The sequence below is a fragment of the Oryctolagus cuniculus genome, chromosome 13, assembly GCF_964237555.1.
Source record: "Oryctolagus cuniculus chromosome 13, mOryCun1.1, whole genome shotgun sequence".
NCBI lineage: Eukaryota > Metazoa > Chordata > Mammalia > Lagomorpha > Leporidae > Oryctolagus > Oryctolagus cuniculus.
The window spans coordinates 29,259,614-29,277,151 of record NC_091444.1 but is presented as its reverse complement, the minus strand read 5'-3'; the positions used below and the strand labels follow the sequence as shown (position 1 = coordinate 29,277,151).

General features: G+C 38.2%; 1 protein-coding gene across 1 annotated transcript in view; it reads right to left on the bottom strand.

The window, feature by feature from the left end:
• KCNK2 (potassium two pore domain channel subfamily K member 2) overlaps positions 1 to 16,768 on the bottom strand; it is a 220,850-nt gene extending 204,082 nt beyond the window's left edge. The window contains exon 1 of the mRNA XM_008268429.4: positions 16,315 to 16,768. Coding sequence (XP_008266651.1) covers positions 16,315 to 16,348 — 34 coding nt within the window. The 5' untranslated portion in view covers positions 16,349 to 16,768. The remainder of the gene's footprint in view (positions 1 to 16,314) is intronic.
• Between the last annotated feature and the right edge of the window lie 770 nt (positions 16,769 to 17,538).

The following is a 17,538-nucleotide window of genomic DNA, read 5'->3' as shown; positions in this document are numbered from 1 at the left end:
CATGACCCTGAGTGACACGGACTGAGCTCTTACATCCTCCAGCTGTGCCCATGCACACTCCCCATCATCTTTCCTGGCTCCCTCCCGTGCACCTTTCAATTTCCATTTGTTGCTTTTAATAAGATCTTCTCTGAACCTCTGGGTAATTATTTGTCTTATCATTATGGGCTTATGTATTTAAGTGCTTGATGGATTTCAGTTTGTTGCAATGATTATCCTGCTCAGATTGTGCCACTTTTAGCTAGCAGTAGCTTTTTAAAATTGATTCCATAGTTATGAACCAATGACATAGCCTCCTTAGTCTTGAGAGCATCTTTACTATGTAAGAGGTTCAGGTTCATCTTCTATGTTTCTTAATACACATGTGGACATACGCATTTCTCAAAGATATCTTGGCTATTTTTGGTGGAAAAGTGACAGAACCAAAATTTCCATTCTAAAGACTCTCAATCACAACCAAAAGCACAATTGTGGAACTAAAGATTCTCATTGCTACAAGGGGGGTGAGAGCAACACAGCTGGGAAATATATCTACATCTGTATCATACGTGTTATATAATACCATATTTATGCTTATATGCAAATTATGTATTATACACAAATACAATATGTATGTATGTATTCTACTTTGTTTTGTGTTGGTATAACAGAAATCAATATACTTGGTAAATTATGAAGAGCAGAAATGAATGTCCTCACAGTGTTAGGAACTAGGAAGAAGGCGACTGCGGGACCAGCATTTGGCTAAGGCCTTCTTGTTCATCCCATGGGCAAAGGCAGATGAGCAAACATGGCAACAAAGGGACTCAACATGATGTAGGCACTAATTCTTTCGTGAGGGCAGAGCCTTGTGGTTTAATCGCCTCTCAGTAGCTTCTCTCCCACCCCCGCCACCAGCACTGCTGCATTTCCAATGGGTGACACATTCAAACCACAGTCCTATGTATATAAAACACCTCATGAGTTAGCACAATTGTTTCCCATTCAAATTCAGCACTAAACATGCTGTTATTTAGCCTCACCTATATCTCATCTGAATTTCTGATTTTTTTCCCCTATCAAGATTCCTGGTTCTCAAGGTCACAGGGGATGGTAGGGTATACCATAATTACTGCTTGCTTTATTCATATTAGTTGCAGAATAATCTAAAAATAATAGTGTTAATATTACTAACGGTATGACTATGGAGGACATCTAAAATTACTGTTTGGTATATGCTACCTTCAATATCCCACTTTTAATAGTTATACTATATATACATTAACAGAGCATGTAGACAGTATAAATTATTTTCTCTTCTCTTAATGTTTGTATAATTGTCAATCTATAGGTAGCAACATGTTTCAGGCTCATTATGGGTATTCACTGGATAAATAAATGAATGAAGAGCTTTATCTTCCAAAAGAAGTATGTCAAAATGCAAATGTAAGAGTCAGCTAGTTTTGGAAGAGAGCTCCCCACTAGGCCTAAAGTATTTCAGCCCCTCCACAATTTACCTTCAACCCCTTGCACTTAACTTCCACTGGATCAGGCAAAACCCCATCCAGTTTCAGCTGGTGCTTAAAAAAAAAAAAAAAAAAAAAAAAAAAAAAAACAAGATTTATTTATTTGTTTGAAAGGCAGAGTAACAGAGAAGAGGGAGAAAAATCATCTTCCATCCGCTCTTCACTCCCCAAATGGCCATAGCTTTGCAATTAACCTGTTGTGCTTTCCTGTAATTACTGTAACTGTTATGCGTTATGCTGTTTGCAGAACCATCAGATGACCCCCCTGCTCTTCTCTGCTTTTTCTCATGTAGAACTGGTATTTTTTTAAATCCCTAGCATACTTGATGGAGATATCAAATAAACAAAAATAAATACTATAAATAAATTTACATAATTATCCTATGTTCTATCAAGGAAAAACACAGTGTGCTAATGAAAGTAACTACTTCCAATATTTTGCTTTTCTTGCTCTTTGTCCTATCTGAAAGGACCTTCCCTTCTGTATAGCAGGTAACCAAACTCATTTCTTCTGTTGTGGGATCCCTGGCATATTTATTACCTAAGAAAGAGTGGGATCTGTTTGAATGAGAATCAGCAGGGAAGGATCAACCTCACTGAGCATTTCTAAAAATAGAGAGAAGATGAAAATCAAATTATTTTCATAGCTGTATCTCTTGAGTCCTAAGAGCTCAATTTAGCATGTAGACATGTCATTCTAGGGCAAGAACTCCACTCCCAGTATATGCACAAGTCTGATTCTACCAGGAGTTAAATCCTTCCTTCTACTGCTCTCCACAGGCAGCATTGTTTTAGGCCATTTATTTCCGAAAGCTAGACTTCATCATCTCTTTGTGCCCACAAGCTCAATCCTCGCATTACCCCATTTCTGCCCTAGCCATTTGATCTTTTTCTCTTTCTACATCCCTCCTACCAACATAAAAATTGAGCTACATTGTCTTCCAACTAAAGTATAAACTTTCCTCTCTCTCTCTCTCTCCCTCTCTCTCTCTGTTTCTTCCTATTTCTCCAATATCATGATCAAACATTAAAATACTATTATTATTTTTCACTTTTCTTCATTTCACCACTTCAAAATAGTATGTTACTGGTATAAAAATGAACACATAGACCAATAACTTTGTAGTAGGTTTTAAAATCAGGAAATGTGATATTTACAACTGAGTTCTTTTTTTCCCCCTGTAATTTCATAACATGCCACAAAGACATCCAATATCAAAAGGACATTCCAGAGACTCAGGCCCCAGAAAATAGAGAATTCATGACTGAGACACTAGAAATAAGAGAGAGATTGCAATGGAACAGTAAACTAGTTATGCTTAGCATTTTCAGTGAGAAGTTCAGAGACCTACATAAGGCCACCCAACTCTCAAGTTCAAACCAGGCACTCTTAACAACAAAGTTCACGTTCATAACCACTGTAATATGCTATTCTGACTTCTCACATTGTGTCTGGGTAAAAGAAGCTAAAATCTACCATAGGCGCATATTTTATTCTTACACCAAATAAACACATTCTTACTGGCTCATGGAAAATTCTCCAGATGAACAAACTCCTGTTTAAGCAAAACCTCCTAATAGGGAGGTAGGAACAAGTGACGCTCCTGGCTGGATGCGGTTTCCTAAATCATACAATATTTGGATGATCACACTAAATAACCAATTTTTAAAACTGGTTAATTTAATTTTAGCAATTATGTGTTCCACTCATTTTTATTTCCCATATATTCTCTTGATTATGATAATCTTCCATCTTGTTTCCATTCCACCCTGTAAGAGGAAATACTATTGTTCCACATCTGATCAGTAGTTTCTCCACTAATTTAAATAAAGCATTTTATTGTCATCAGTACTTTCTGAAAGTCTTGAAAAGGAGAATTTTTGACATTTTGAGACTAGCATTACCCTTACATGGAGCAACAAAAAGGCAGTACAAGAATAAACTACAGATCGATTGTTCTCATGCACATGTATGTAAAAGTTCTCAAAACATTAGCAAATTTAATCTAACAATATACTGAAAAGAAAAATGGCTCACAGTTAATTGGAGTTACCACTGGAAATGCAAGGCTGGTTCAACTATCAAAATTAAATCAATTGAATTTATTATATGAACTGATTATAGGATAAAAAGAACACATGATCAGATCAATGGATACAGAAAAGGTATTTGGAAAACACTGAAATCCTTCCATAACAAATGAGCAAAGAAACCTCTGGCAAGCTAAGAATAGAGGGGAATTTATTTGAGCTGATAAAGTGTATCTACAAAAAAACCACCAAAACCAATGAAACAAAAAGACTATAGCTAATATCATCTTTAATGATTAAAATTAAATCCTCTCCCACCAAGATTAGGAACAAGGCAATGATGTTTGCTCTCATTACTCCTGTTCAACATGTACTAAAAGCACTGACCAGTGCAATTTGGGAAGTAAATGAAACTAAAAGGCACAGATTGGAAAGGAAACCATACAAATATCTATTCAGGGACAGCATAATCTGTGTAAAAATAATTTCACAAAAAAGATTATAGGACTAAGAAAAAAGCTTTGCAAATTTGCAAGGCACATGTCAATATACAACATGTATTTACATACTAGCAATGAAAATTGGAAACAGAATTTTTAATATGTTATTTATAAATGCTCCAAAAAATGAAATACCTAGATATAAATCTAACAAAAAAAATCTGCAAAAGCTGTATGAACAAATCCACAAAGACACTGAAAAAAGAAATCAAAGAAGAGTTAAGGAAGTATATTGGAAGGCTTAGTATTGTTAAGATGTCAAGTCTCCCTAATAATGATGATTTAACAGTTATTCAGTTCAAAATTTCAACAGAATTTTTTGTAAGTAGTGTGAATCTGATTCTAAAATTTGTATAGGAAGGTAAATGACTCTTAAATTTTGACAAAAAAGAACAATTTAGCATACTTGCACTACCTGATTTTATAACTTGTTTTAAAGCTATATTAATCAATATGATATGGTATTACTGAAAGTATACACACATAAACTAATAGGAGAGGGTGTAAGCACTTGGCATAGTGGTTAAGACACAGGTTGGGTTATATTTGATCAAGGATCTAAAACCAATTCCTGGAGCAAGGACAGTCTATTCAATAAATGGTGTTGGGAAAATTGGATTTCCACATGCAGAAGCATGAAGCAAGACCCCTACCTTACACCTTACACCTTACACCTTACACAAAAATCCACTCAACATGGATTAAAGACCTAAGTCTACGACCTGACACCATCAAGTTATTAGAGAGCATTGGAGAAAACCTTCAAGATATTGGCACAGGCAAAGAGTTTCTGGAAAAGACCCGGGAGGCACAGGCAGTCAAAGCCAAAATCAACTATTGGGATTGCATCAAATTAAGAAGTTTCTGTACTTCAAAAGAAACAGTCAGGAGAGTGAAGAGGCAACTAACAGAATGGGAAAATATATTTGCAAACTATGCAACAGATAAAGGGTTGATAACCAGAATCTACAAAGAGATCAAGAAACTCCACAACATCAAAACAAACAACCCAATTAAGAGATGGGCCAAGGACCTCAATAGACATTTTTCAAAAGAGGAAATCCAAATGGCCAACAGGCACATGAAAAAATGTTCAAGATCACTAGCAATCAGGGAAATGCAAATCAAAACCACAATGAGGTTTCACCTCACCCCGGTTAGAATGGCACACATACAGAAATCTACGAACAATAGATGCTGTCGAGGATGTGGGGAAAAAGGGACACTAACCCACTGTTGGTGGGAATGCAAACTGGTCAAGCCACTATGGAAGTCAGTCTGGAGATTCCTCAGAAACCTGAGACAACCTGAGACAACCCTACCAGCTATCCCACTCCTTGGAATTTACCCAAAGGAATTTAAATTGGCAAACACAAAAGCTGACTGCACATTAATGTTTATTGCAGCTCAATTCACAATAGCCAAGACCTGGAACCAACCTAAATGCCCATCAATGGTAGACTGGATAAAGAAATTATGGGATATGTACTCTTTAGAATACTATACCACAGTAATAAACAATGAAATCCAGTCATTTGCAACAAAATAGAGGAATCTGGAACACATCATGCTGAGTGAAATAAGCCAGTCCCAAAGGGACAAATACCATATGTTCTCCCTGATCGGTGACAACTGACTGAACACCAAAAAGGAAACCTGTTGAAGTGAAATGGACACTATGAGAAACGGTGAGTTAATCAGCATAGCCCTGACTGTTAATGAACAACTTAATACATTATCCCTCTTAGTAGTTTTTTTTTGTCTGTTCTACTTAATATTTTTAATTCTATAATTAATACACAGTTATTCTTAAGTGTTGAAATTTAACTGAAATGTGATCCCTGTTAAACATAAGAGTGGGAATAAGAGAGGGAAGAGATGTACAATTTGGGACATGCTCAAGCTGACTTGCCCCAAATGGTAGAGTTAGAAACATACCAGGGGGCTCCAATTCAATCCCATCAAGGTGGCATGTACCAATGCCATCTCGCTAGTCCAAGTGATCAATTTCAGTTCACAATTGATCATAATGAAAGGACTAAGAGTCAAAGGGAGCACATAAACAAGTCTAGTACCTGCTAATACTAACCGATAGAATAAATAAAGGGGAGAGTGATCCAACATGGGAAGTGTGACTCAGCAGACTTATAGAAGGACAGATGTCCTAAACAACACTCTGGCCTCAGAATCAGCCCTTAAGGCACGTGCATCTGGCTGAAAAGCCCATAAGAGTATTTCAGGCATGCAAAGCCAAGACACTCTGGCAAAAAAAAAAAAAAAAAAAAAAAAAAAAAAAAAAAAAAAAAAAAAAAACAAACACCTAAATGAAAGTACTCTGTGAGTGAGATCCCAGTGGAAAGAACAGGTCTTCAAAGAAGGAGGTACCTTTCTCTGAAGGGAGGAGAGAACCTCCACTTTGACTATGACCTTGTCTAAACAAGATAAGAGTCGTCAAACTCAAAAGGCTTCCATAGCCTTGGAAACTCATGACTGGAGCATAGGGAGATTACTGATGCCATAAACAGGAGTGTCAGTTTGTTAAGTCAACAACAGGAGTCACTGTGCACTTACTCATCATGTAGGATCTCTGTCCTTAATGTACTGTACATTGAGATTTAATGCTAACGAATACTCAAACAGTATATTTCACTTTGTCTTTCTATGGGGGTGCAAACTGTTGAAATCTTTACTTAATGTATACTAAACTGATCTTCTGTAAAAAAAAAAAAAAGAAATTATCAATTTCCAACTTGACTCACACTGGGATTAAACATGACAATAGGTCTGATCTGATTTTATCATCATTTAAAAAATCATGTATTATTTTTCACTTTATGTTTCTGTGTGGGAGCAAACTGTTGAAATCTTTACTTAATGTATGCTAAACTGATCTTCTGTATATAAAGTGAATCGAAAACGAATCTTGATGTGAATGGAAAGGGAGAGGGAGTGGGAAAGGGGAGGGTTGCGGGTGGGAGGGACGTTATGGGGGGGAAGCCATTGTAATCCATAAGCTGTACTTTGGAAATTTATATTCATTAAATAAAAGTTAAAAAAAAAAAGACATACCTCACAAAAACAAAAAAACAAACAAACAAAAAAAAGACATAGGTTGGGATGCCTACAACCCACATTGGAATATTTGGGCTTCAGTCCTGGCTTCAATTCACAATCCCAGCTTCCTGCAAATGCACAGCCTGGGGGGCACCAGGTTATGGCTCAAGTCCTCGGCTCCCTGCCACTCATGTGGGGGAATGAGATTGGCTTCAGTCTGATCAAGCCCTGACACTTGCAGCCATTTGGGGAGTGAACCAATGAATGAGAACTCTGTCTATTTCACTTTCAAATAAAAAATTTTTTTAAATATTTTCAATAATAGGGCAAAATATTGTGGAAACAGAACTACAGAACGATAGCCAACTTATTTTTTTAGGATTTTATTTATTTGAGAGGCAGAGTTACAGACAGAGAGAAGGAAAGACAGAGGGAAAGGTCCTCCATTTGCAGATCTACTCCCCAAATGGCTGCAACATCCAGAGGTGAGCCGATTCATAGCCAGGGGCCAGGAGCCAGGAGCCAGGGGCAGGAGCTCTTTGGGGTCCTCCACGTGAGTGCAGGGCCCAAATATTTGGGCCATCTTCTACTGCTTTCCCAGGCCATAAGTAGAGAGATGGATCAGAAGAGGAGCAGCCAGGACAAGAATTGGGGCCCATATGGGATGCTGGTGCCACAGGCAGAGGTTTAGCCTAATATGCCACAGTGCCGGACCCTCAACTGATTTCTAGAACAAATACAAAGGTAACTCTGTGGATTGTCTTTTCAACAAATGGTGCTGAAACAAGAGAATATTCATATGCAAAAACAAAAATACCCGGACCCAGACTCACATCTTATACAAAAGGTAACCTAAAATAAATCATGAACCTAAATGTAAAGCATAAAAGTAAAAAAAAAAAAAAAAAGAACTCACACTAGAAATATTTCATGAAATTGGATTAGAAAAGAATTTTAGATGTGACACTAAGAATATGATCCATAAGACAGAAAAAAAGCAATCATTCATACTACACCAAAACTAAACGTTTTTCTCTATAGAAGTTGGTTAAGAGAATGAAAACAGGAGCTAATATTGTGGCATAGTGGGTATAGCCACCGCCTGCAATGCCGGCATCCCAGGTGGGAGCTAGTCTGAGGCCCAGCTGCTCCACTTCTGATCCAGCTGTCTGCCAACGTGCCTGTGAAAGCAGCAGAGGATGGCCCAAGTGCTTGGGCCCCAGTACCTATGTAGGAGACCAGGATAGAGTTCCAGGCTCCTTGCTTTTGTCTGGCCTATCTCCTCTAACCATTGCAGTCCCATTTGGGGAGTGAACCAGCAAATGGAAGACCAAATGACCTCTCTCTGTCTCTCCTTCTCCCTCTCTGTAACTCTGCTTGTCAAATAAATAAATAAATCTTTCATTTTAAAAAAAAGAGAGAGAATGAAAACACAACCCATAGAAAAAAACTGCAAATCACGGATTCATCAAAGTTCAATATCCTTCATGCAAAAAGAATTTGCAAAACCAACAATAAGAAAACAAATATCCTATAAAAGTGAGAAGAGGATTTGAACACACATTTCATATAAGAAGACAATCAGATCTCAAAATAAGCCCATGAAAAGATGCCCAACATCTTAAAACCTAATGAGATGCAAAATGATATATTAGAATGGTTAATAAGCAAAAACAAGAACAAATTAAAAAATAAAAAGACTAAAAATTATCAAGTTCCAATGAGGATGTAGAGTAGCCAGAACCTTGATAGGCTGCTTTTGGATATAAAAAATAGTAAAGCTATTCTGAAAAAAATATTTTGGCAGTTTCTTACAAATTTAGATGTAGATTTACTATAGCACTCACAATTCCACTCCTGGCTATTGATTTAGCCTAGAAAAAGAAAACTCATGTTCTCATAAAATCCTGGGATTAGAGCACTTTATATTTAGAGCAGCATTGTTCATAGTCACCAGGAACCTGTAAACAACTGGGATGCCCTCCTTTGGTGAATGGATGCACGAACTCTGGTACCATAAAATACTTCTCAGGAATAAGAAGTGAACTATTAAAAACCACAACAGGGATAAATTGCAAATACATTCTGTGAGGTGAAAGAAATCAGACACAAAAGGTTGCAAACTGTATGCTTTCATTTGTGACACCCTCAAAAAGGCACAATTATACAGACAGAAGTAAGTTTCCAAGGCCCTGTAGATGCAGAGGTTTTGACCACACAGGGGTAACACGAGGGAACATTTCTGTGATGAAAAATCTGTTCTCTGTCGTGTGTGTGGTGGTGGTTACAAGATGTTACACCTGCAAAGTCAAAGAACTGTACATACAAATTATTGACTGCTTTCTAGTATAAATTTAGAAACAATTTAAAAGATACTTACAAAAATCTGACTTTTGTGAGCAGACTCTCTCTATAGACCAAACCTTGGAAACATGAAGGAAAAGAAGAAAGAACTCTCTTGGAGGCTTGCACTACATGGAACACTACAAAATCAAGGGCTGCAGAGTTACTGGGTGCTTTGACATATGACTGTTCAATGCACCTGGACTTCTCACTTAGGATTTCAAAAGAGCAACAACAGCGTAATGGAAACAAACGACTTACGCCTCGTGCTATTTAATTACCTGTAATCACACCTCTATTAGTTGTGCTCTATTTCATCTGTTTCTCTCACAAGAGAAAGGAATAATAAGACTACAGCGGAGCTATGTACATGCAGAACAAGGTCTTCTGTAAGAGTCATTCCAGGAAATTCAAAATCTATCAAAGCCCTCTTTTTTTTTAACTTTTATTTAATAAATATAAATTTCGAAAGTACAACTTCTGGATTATAGTGGTTTTCCCCCCATAACCACTCTCCCACCCACCAACCATCCCATCTCCCACTCCCTCTCCCATCCCATTCTTCATTAAAATTCATTTTTAATTATCTTTATATACAGAAGATCAACTTGGTATATACCAAGTAAAGATTTCAACAGTTTTCACCCACACAGACACAGTATAAGGTACTGTTTGAGTACTAGTTATACCGTTAATTCACATAGTACAACACATTAAGGACAGAGATACTACATGGTGCGTAAGTGCACAGTGACTCCTGTTGTTGATTTAACAATTGACACTCTTGTTTATGACGTCAGTAATCACCTGAGGCTCTTGTGATAAGCTGCTGAGGCTATGGAAGCCTCTTCAGTTCACCAACTCCAACACTATTTAGACAAGGCCCTAATCAAAGTGGAAGTTCTCTCCTCCCTTCAGAGAAAGATACCTCCTTCTTTGATGGCCTGTTCTTTCCACTGGGATCTCACTCACAGAGGTCTTTCATTTAGGTGTTTTTTTTTTTTTCCACAGTCTCATTGCTCAAAGCCCTCTTTTCACAGATTTCCTCTTTAAGCCTATGTTGTCATAAAATGCCACCAAAACAACTATTGCACAGGATGTGTAATGTTAACTCTTAAATGAAAATTATGAATGAGATGGAAGAAACATATGCAAAGCTACTGATATGAAAAGGCAACCCCCTTCACTTCTAAATTACCTAGTGGTTAACTCGACTGAGATATTTGGACCCTATTGCTTTATAGTTTTCTGTTTCTCTCTTGAATCTCTAAGCTGTGATTCCTGCTGCCTAAAATCTTCAGTCTCATCCAGAATGACATCTGATTACCAGATGAAATCAATAGATGTTATCTATGCCCTGAGTCTCAGAATCCATACCTTGTAAGAGGCAGTTCATCAACCACTGGGGAGCTGTGGACCAGACTTTTGGCTGATGTTATCACTGTTAACTTGAGATACACACATACACACACACACACGTGTGTGCGCGCACACACGCACACACACGCACGCACATAGAGCACTTGTCCATATCCACGTCATCTCTGCAGCCAGGGAAAATAACCAAGAGCATATGTGTGACCTTGACTCCACTGTAAAACAAAATCCCTGAATGAATATGAACACCTTCACTTTCTTTAAGTGTCTGGGAAATACTAACAGTAGAAAAGACAGAAAATTCTGGACACTCAAGTTCTTTTACATACCAGAATAACTATTCAGAATCCAATGAGACTTTATCTTTTTTGTGAAAGATTGAGTGGATCTCTGTGGATGGCACAATACAGGATAAGTGTTCATGGTGCTCAGGTTTAAGGCTCCTATTAAAGCATAAGAGAGGGGCCAGCGCTGTGGTATAGTGGGTGAAGCTGCAGCCTGCAGTGCCAGCATCCCATATGGGTGCCAGTTTGAGTCCCAGCTGCTCCACTCTGACTCAGCTTCCTGCTAAAGTGCCTGGGAAAGCAGTGGAAGATGGCCCAAGTGTTTGGGCCCCTGAACCCACATTGAGAGACCCTGAAAGAAGCTCCTGGCTCCTGGCTTCAGATTGACGCAGCTCCAGCCATTGCAGTCAGTTGGGGAGTGAACCAGCAGATGGAAGATCTTTCTCTCTCTCTCTGCCTCTCCTTCTCTCTCAGTGTAACTCTTACTTTCAAATAAATAAAATCTCTAAAATAAAAAAAAGCATAAGAGAAACAGACGAATCTTATATTTCTGGGATGCAGCAGGTTAAGCTTCCACCTGCAATGCCAGCACCCCATATTAGTGCCGGTTCATGTCCCAGATGCTCCAGTTCCAATCCAGCTCCCTTCTAATATAGCTGGAAAAGCAGAAGATGGCCTGAGTATTTGTGCCCCTGCCACCCACATTGGAAACCCAGATGGACTGACTGGTTCCTGGCTTTGGCCTGGCCCAACTTCGGTCACTGCAGCCATTTGGGGAGTGAACCAGCACTATGCATCTCCCCCTCTCTCTCTGTAACTCTGTTTTCTTTTAATAATCTTTTTTCTTTTAATAAATCTTTTTTTTAAAAATCAGCAATGATCATAATACCATTAAACAAATTACTAACAGCTCTAAAGTTTCCTTCACATACAAACTTCTCATTAGATGAGTCTGCTTAATTTCTGGATTTGTTATTCACACCATGCAGCAAATGGAGGGAATATGGCAGCCCTCTCTGCTTCAAAGGTAAAGAAAAATGAGTATAAGTAGAATAGCTTTGAAAATAAAATGGTATATATATTTGCCATTTTAACAGCCATTACTAACACTCTCCCAAATCCATCCAGATAGAAAATCTAAAAGCTAGATCATTAATTCGCATCTGTGATGTGTGAACAGATGTGAACAGATGAGCCTCAGGTGATTACTGACGTCATAAACAAGAGTGTCAATTGTTAAATCAACAACAGGAGTCACTGTGCACTTACGCACCATGTAGTATCTCTGTCCTTAATGTGTTGTACTATGTGAATTAACGGTATAACTAGTACTCAAACAGTACCTTATACTGTGTCTGTGTGGGTGAAAGGTGCTTAAGGAAGTTTAAGCAGTAGTATATGGTATTCTGCCCAAGTGCTTTGCTCAAGTTCTTGGAACAAATGGACACGATAATTTAAATCACCCAAAAACATTACCCATATAAAATTTTGATTTTTATAGGCATCAAAGAAAGTTGTAATAGGAAACATTTTGAAGATAAATATGTTCAGCCTTTAGACTTCAAAAAATTATTTCTGCTGAGAGTGATGTTACTGGCTAAAGTGGGTTACCTAAGATGATTAGACACAGGTTATACAGAAAACATGAAAGGTGAAATTAGTTAGCTATGGTCAATCCAATATTTTCACTATCTTGATCTTTAGGAACTGTAGAATGGCCAAATTGATTCAGACTGCCTAGCATATTGAAAAATCTAAAACAAGACAAAACAAAACTCCTTTATGACTTTCAACTTATACATTTAGATTGTCTTAAACAGTCAGGACTGAGACAGGCTGAAGCCAGGAGGCAGGACTCCTCCTGGTCTCCCATGTAGGTGGCAGGATCCCAGCCACTGGAGCCATCATCTGCTGCCTCCAAGGGAGTGCATTAGCAGGAAGTAGAGCTAGGACTGGACCAGGCACTCCAATATGGGAGACAGGCATCCCAATTATCTTTTTTTTTTTTTTTTTTTTTTTGACAGGCACAGTGAACAGTGAGAGAGAGAGACAGAGAGAAAGGTCTTCCTTTGCTGTTGATTCACCCTCCAATAGCCGCCACGGCTGGCGCGCTGCGGCCGGCGCACCACGCTGATCCGATGGCAGGAGCCAGGTGCTATCCTGGTCTCCCATGGGGTGCAGGGCCCAAGGACTTGGGCCATCCTCCACTGCACTCCCTGGCCACAGCAGAGAGCTGGCCTGGAAGAGGGGCAACCGGGACAGAATCTGGCGCCCCGACCAGGACTAGAACCCGGTGTGTCAGTGCCACAAGGCGGAAGATTAGCCTAGTGAGCCACGGTGCCAGCCCCCAATTATCTTAACTATTGTGACAAACACCCATAAGCCCCTGACCTTGCTCATTCTTTTACTGCAGTTGTTGAGGCTGAATTTTACAGTTTCCTTATAAGAATAGAATCTCACTAGGTGAAGAATAAATATTTTTGTTAAGTTGCCTCTTTGGATAGCATTTCGCAAACTGAGGAACTTTAGGTTTCTTTAAACAACCAGAATTACTAGAGCTTCAAAGTTAGGTCCCGAAAGCCCGCCATCTTGTCAAACATTTATTAAATGCCAGGAAGTTGGTATGGCTTATCTCATTTAATATTTACAGCAATTCTAAGAAGAAAGACTCATTAGCCCATCTTATATACAGAGAACCAGAGACTTAATATTCAGGTAATTTGCCCAAGGACCCGAAGTTCATAAATGGAGTTCTGGAATTCCAATATACATTTGTCAGATTCAGAATACTGCCTTTTGCCTCCTTGCTGATCCTCTTATTGTACAACATACCACCAGAGGCTGGGGGCTCCTGACTCCTTGGACAATAAATCTCTGGGCAGCTCTGCTGTATACCCTTTTATGTCAAATAGCTAACTAGAAACAATTATAACAGGCCATAAAAATTCAAGTTACATTTTGTTATCAATAACTACATTGTGATCCTATCCCGCTGGGAGGTATAAACCTGTGTTTCCCTTTAAAAATAAACCTCAAAATCATAATCATTCTACCATGCATTACTTATTTGGATTTAAAGTTATAATCAAATGCCTTCTCTCTCTAGAAAAAAAGAGAGCAAGAGAGAAGGGAGGAAAGAAAGAAGGAAAGGAGGGAGGGAGGGAGGGAGGGAGGGAAGGAGGGAGGAAGGGAGGGAGGGAAGGAGGGAGGGAGGGAGGGAGGGAGGAAGGAAGGAAGGAAGGAAGGAAGGAAGGAAGGAAGGAAGGAAGGAAAAGGAAAGGAAAGGAAAGAGAAGAAAAGAAAATCAACCTTAGGCTATCTCTAAAGTTGCATAATTTCTTGATTGAGGTCCCAGAATTCTGCCTCATAAATCCAGATGATTTTTAGCCTGGAAAAGTTTTCATACAGATGATATCAATGGATCCCCCAATTCCTAAAAGAACTTTCAAGAAATTCCTATAGAGTATCTTATTCTAATTGGAATCACATTTCAGTAGATCTGCCTGGAAAAATTACCTGTAAAGTGCACTTCTAAGTAGGAAACTGAATGGAACTCTTAAAGGAATAATTTAAGCTTGTCCATTTTTATAGATGATATTACATGTGATATAATTTAAGCTTATCCAGGTGTTATACATGAATATCCAAAAGCACTTTATCATAAAAGATAACTGCTGTTTAGTTACTGCTTCTGTAGTTTTGACCACTACTTCTAATCAAGAGGCAATAAAGTCACATATACAGCACTCGCATTTCGTACTTCCAGTAGCAGGTGATCGTATGTGCAGTGTAACAGGTGACTGTACCAAGTGGCCTAGAATCTAAGGAGAGTTGAGTGTAGTGTTGTCTGGCCTCATGTTCTAGGGGACAGCCTCTGGGATGAGACTCCCTGCCTCTCCAGATCACTCCCGCTCAGTTCCTTTTCCCTCACCTCTCACCCCTCTTCTGTTGCTCACTCCTAAAACACTCAACTTGACACTGAGAGCCCTTTTATCCACTTGCTTCTCAGCTTATTTTCATGCCCCCTATACCTGAGAACTGTTCTTCCCATATGAATACTTGGCCAATGTTCTGGCCTACATATCAACCTGCAGCAGCGGGGACTACCAACCTGCTAATTCCAACTCCCAGTGCCACAGCTAGCACCTGAACACTCCAAGCTGGAATCTATTTTAAATACTGAATTAGTCCAAAAACTTTGTGACACTATTTCAAATAAACAATAATTTGAACAAACTCTTGTATTTCAAAAGAAAAACCACAAATATCAACCTTTTATAAATTTGATTTTTGATGAAATTCCTTATTAAATAAAGTAATACAAAGAATCCTAAAGTATGTAATCCCTGTTGAATTCAATCACACTCATGGATAAATTCAAAAGGTAAAATTGTGATATAAAATGATCACTGTACAATCATGATATTTGTCCTATTGCCCAATATCAGCATTCATTCAACATTCACAAAGTATCTAACTATATGTGAGGCACTAAAAATGGACTGGCATTTTTTAACATTCACATAGGGTTATGCTTTTGATGAGTTTAGCTAACATTTCTAAGATCATATTCCTATAAGGAATGACAATATTTCTATAAGGAAAGAAGCCTTTCCTTAAGAGGTACTTAAATCATTTTCAAACAAAACTACTTACCAAAACAACTCTGGAAATGTAAACAGAATCCAGATCTTAGTTCTCAAAATGTAATTTAAACACTTTGTTCCCCATTGCCAATATTCTAAGTTATGTATTTCCGACCACACAATAAAATTCACCCAGGAGATAGCTAATATTCTCTCTAAATTACAAATAAACGTGTGAATCTGAGTATAAGTATATTGATTACAGGATCAACCACAACATAAAACCAGTGTAAACACAGCTTACATTACCAGAACCCAATCGCAATGGAATTTATAGATCCTTGTGTTGATGAATTTTGTACTGCCAAAAGTAGTACATCAAATAATAAAAACCTGATACAACATGCCTATCATATAAAACATTCCCAAATTAACGTGCAATTTATTTCAGTGCTGCAAGGTCATGGAAAAAAATCCAGTAACTAACCCTCTGTTGGAACCACCCAATGAGTTTAATTATAGACTTGTGTATAATGAAGACTCTCTGCATCAAATACTTGCTTGGAAATCTACTCAGCATAATCTAGAAATTTTGAAGACAAGTAAGATACCTGATTATTGTAAAGATACTTACAGTAGAAATTCCTTTTTGCTCGTGGGTTCATCATTTGGTGATGTTTTCATCAGGAGTCATCATGCTTTTGATCTTTAATGCTGCTCTTCCTCCAAGGTTTCTTGTCCGTAATTTCCAAAACAGAGTCACTTGCACTAACAAGCCATTGTCCCATACTGTTTCCTTTTCTGTGTGAATGTTACCCTGTAGATCGATTTCCTGTCCAAAACCACTCAAAATGAACAAACGCTGCTGCATGCAAGTGAAATGTGCTCCTCAAATCCTCTGTTTTTGCAGCTTAGTTTAGGAACAAATTCCTTAATTAGAACGAGAAACTATATCCCAGTTGTTCCAGAAGTTTCTTCCTATCAAAGTTGCCAGTGTCATTTATTCTCACTAGTTTGTGGCTCAAGTACTATTTACACATGAAGCATCCATGTGCTGTGAGCAGTCTAAAGACCCTCCCAATTGCCACAGAAACAATATTCCAACTACATTTTCCAATCAAGCTTAGTATGCTTTGAAGTACATAGTGTTTTCCATTCCTGAAAGGACAAAGAGATCTACATTGTCAAAGTTTATTTTTAAGCTCATGTGCTTGCTAAGTGCAGTGGCAACCAGGCTCTCTCTGCCTGCGGTACCATTGCTGGAATCTATTAATGCAAACAGATGAATCACTGGCTGTGTTCCACCTAGCCTTTTGTTTATTTTTTCTTACATTATCTAAATTGCATTGATTATCATTTTAAAAATCAGAAATATTACCAGTTTCTTGTTTTAATTTTCAGTATAAAGCAATTTAATAGAGGTAAATAAGAGGAAAGTTTCAAAATAGTTTTTGGTGAGATGAGAAAGTTAGTAATCAGAGTAATTAGAGGTAGATTCTGTTTCAGGAAGAAGTCTGAAAGGCACTTAGAGATGTTAAAAACCATAACAAATTCTAACTAAAGGAGAGAAAGATAAAGAATGAAAGGCAGAATGAGAAGAGAGGAGAAAAGAAGAAACAGGAAAAGAAAGAGTGTGTGTATAAGAGTGTGTGTGTGTGTGTGTGTGAGAGAGAGAGAGAGAGAGAGAGAGAGATGGCCTGAGCATTGGCAATAATTCTTCACATATTTTCTTATTGTTGGGAAAGCAAATTGCTCTGGTTTGTATAACCCCCTACCAGTATGCTCAGCCCACCAAAATTAGAGCCCACATGTCAACTAATACCAGACTAAGACTTGTGGAAACACATTATTGCTCTAT